This window comes from Microtus ochrogaster, unplaced genomic scaffold (assembly GCF_000317375.1).
Source record: "Microtus ochrogaster isolate Prairie Vole_2 unplaced genomic scaffold, MicOch1.0 UNK47, whole genome shotgun sequence".
Classification (NCBI taxonomy): Eukaryota; Metazoa; Chordata; class Mammalia; order Rodentia; family Cricetidae; genus Microtus; species Microtus ochrogaster.
Window position 1 is genome coordinate 2,117,518 of NW_004949145.1, and position 3,008 is coordinate 2,120,525.

Below are 3,008 nucleotides of genomic sequence, written 5' to 3' on the forward strand. Positions count from 1 at the left end.
CTATGTCAGCAGTTCTTAACCTGTGAGACACAACCCTTTCTGAGGGGGAGGAGAGTTGAAGGACCCTTTCACAGAGGCAGCCTAAGACCATTGGAAAACACAGATATTACATTATGATTCATAACAGTAGCAAAATTAGTTATGAAGTAGCGACAAAAATAATTTTATTGCTGGGTGGTGGTGGTGCACACCTTTAATACCAGCACTCGGGAGGCAGAGACAGACAGACCTCTGTGAGTTTAAGGCCAGCCTGGTCTACAAAGTGAGTTCCAGGACAGGCGCCAAAGCTACAGAAAAACCCTGTCTCAAAAAAAATTATGGTTGGTGGGGGTGGGGTCACCACAACATGAGAAGCTATATTAAAGGGTTGCAACATTAGTAATGTTGAGAACCAGTGCTCTGTATACACATTCACACACATACACACACATATATTTAGACTCATGGGTTCATCCACAACATACATATATTTGAGATATTTTGTTTGTACTTTAACAAATAAAGCTTGCCTGAAGATCAGAGGGCAGAGCTAATACTCGAGAGGCCAGGCAGTGGTGGCACACACCTTTAATTTCAGAACTTGGGGGACAGATGGATCTCTGTTAGTTCAAGGCCACCCTGGGCTATGTGAAATTGATCCAGTCTAAAAGAGAAACAGAGCTCACGCAAAGGTGGTCCGAGCACTTGGGATCACATGCCTTTTATTCCAGCACTAGGGAGGTGGAGACAGGAATGATATGGCTGGGCGGAGAGAGGAATATAAGGCGGGAGGAAACAGGAATTAGTGCAGTCTGAGGACAGGATTGCCCCTTTGGTCTGAGCATTGGTAGAGGTAAGAGCTCTAGTGGCTGGCTGCTCTGCTTCTCTGACCCTTCAGCTTTCACCCGATAGCTGATTCTAAGTTTTTATTATTAAGACCGATTAAAATTCATGCTACTATCACCTCCTACACACACACATATTTGGGAGATGACACTTCTGTTTTCCAGATCCCTCTCACAAAAACCTACATATGTCAAGACATCACACACACTCACATAGATATATATCCATACAGCCACACATGCTTACAAACATTTGAGTGATCACATGGACACACACATGCTCTCACTCCTTTGGAGGTGACGCTAGAGGTGAGGATGCATGTAAGGTTCTATGCTCCACTGGGTGACATTGTTCCAGATATACGGCGGTAGCAGCGAAAGGCGCCTTACCACAAGCAGGGCAAACAGGATGACTCCACAGCTCCACATGTCTGCCCGGCGGCCATCATACTTTTCTCCCTGGAAGGCAAAAGGTATCATTTCAACTGCATCTCTGTTGCCACTCTGTCCTGTTCCCTTAACCTCCCCTCGCCCCTCACTCACCTTGATCACCTCTGGACATGCGTAATGGGGAGACCTGAAGGAAGAGAAGGAAAAAGAGAGAGTGGTGTGAGGGTGTGAGCTCTGGCCAGCTTCTTATCCTTTCCAGGAACTCTGAGACTCACCCACAGCTGGTCTCCAGGAGGCTGTCCCCCACCTGCAGGGATGCCATGCCAAAGTCTGCTATCCGGATATTGTTTTTCTCATCCAGCAGCAGGTTCTCTGGCTTCAGGTCTCTGTGACTAAGACAAACAGGCAAAGTTCAGCTTTGGCTGCCCTCAGAGAAGCCCATCCTCACTTACTCACCACCTCCTAGAGTGAGATACTTCCAAGATTTTTTTAAAGACAAGGCGTCTTGTAGCCCAGGATAGCCCTCACAGTAATTATATAGTCCAGGACAGCCTTGAAATCCTGCCTAGTCTCCTTCCTCTATCTCCCCTGTTCTGGAATTACAAATATGTGCCCTCAAGCCTGACGTGTGTGTGTGTGTGTTGTGTGTGTGTGCTCGCGCGCGCGGTAGGGTCATGCCATAATGTCTTGATATGTGGCCTAAGTAGACCTCCAATTTGAATCAATCCTTCTGCCTCACTCTCTCAGATATTGGGATCATAGACATATATCACTTATGCCTGATTCTTCATGCCTTTCTGTGTGATGGCATGTACATACGTATGTGTATGCACGTGGAAGCAAAAAGTTAATATCTAGGGTCCTCCTCAATAGCTCTCCACTGTGCATTTTGAGACAGGGTCTCACTATATCTGGAGTGGCTAGACTAGTTGCCCAGCTAATGCCAGGGAGCTTTCTGTTTTTGCCTCTTAAGCATTGGGCTTGCATTGCTGCAAGTTCTTGGACCTACTGAGCTATCTCGACAGACCCCACGAGTATTTCGCCTGCATGCATGTGATGGCACCATGTGAATGTCTGGTGCCTAAAAGTGAATGTTGGATCCTCTGGAACCAGAGCTGTAGATGATTGTGAGCTACCATGTAGTGAGGGGAATTGGAACGAGGTCTTCTCGAAGAGCAGTCAGTGTTCATAACCACCGAGCCATTCTACAGTCCCAATTTAAATAAATTTTTTATTTATTAAATTTTTATTTATTAAATATTTAAAATTATTTATTGAGGCAGGGTCTCACTATGTTGCCCTGAAACTCACAGAGATTTACCTGTCTCTACTTCCAGAGCTATGTCCCACCACACCACGTGGCTTCTAGAACTCAAACTCAGGTCATCAGACTTGACAGCAGGACCACTACCTGCTGAGCCATCTCACTGGCCCAATCTTTATATTTCTAATAACCAGAAGCCACATGAATGAAGAACCTAAAAGTTGTCTTCTGATCTCGACATGTGGGACAAGTCACTTGACCCTCCCACAAAGAAAAACGTATAAATGTTTTTTAAAAAAGAGAAATATAAAAATATAGCTAAGGTGCTGAAGAGATGGCTGAGAGTTTAAGAGCACTGCCTGCTTTTCCAGAGGTCCTGAGTTCAATTCCCAGCAACCAATGGTGGCTCTCAGCCATCTGTAATGAGATCTGGTGTCCTCTTCTGGTCTGCAAGCATACATGGAGGCAAAGTACCATATATTAATAAATTCTAAGTAAATCATATATACACATACACACACACACACACA

General features: G+C 45.2%; 1 protein-coding gene across 2 annotated transcripts in view; it reads right to left on the reverse strand.

Moving 5' to 3' along the window:
* The window catches only part of Brsk1 (BR serine/threonine kinase 1), a 40,310-nt gene that overhangs the window by 16,748 nt on the left and 20,554 nt on the right, over window positions 1–3,008 (reverse strand). For both annotated transcript variants that reach the window (XM_005369338.3, XM_005369336.2), the window contains 3 exons: window positions 1,490–1,606; window positions 1,368–1,401; window positions 1,215–1,283 (listed from right to left, as the gene is read on the reverse strand). In XM_005369338.3, coding sequence (XP_005369395.1) covers window positions 1,215–1,283; window positions 1,368–1,401; window positions 1,490–1,606 — 220 coding nt within the window. The remainder of the gene's footprint in view (window positions 1–1,214; window positions 1,284–1,367; window positions 1,402–1,489; window positions 1,607–3,008) is intronic.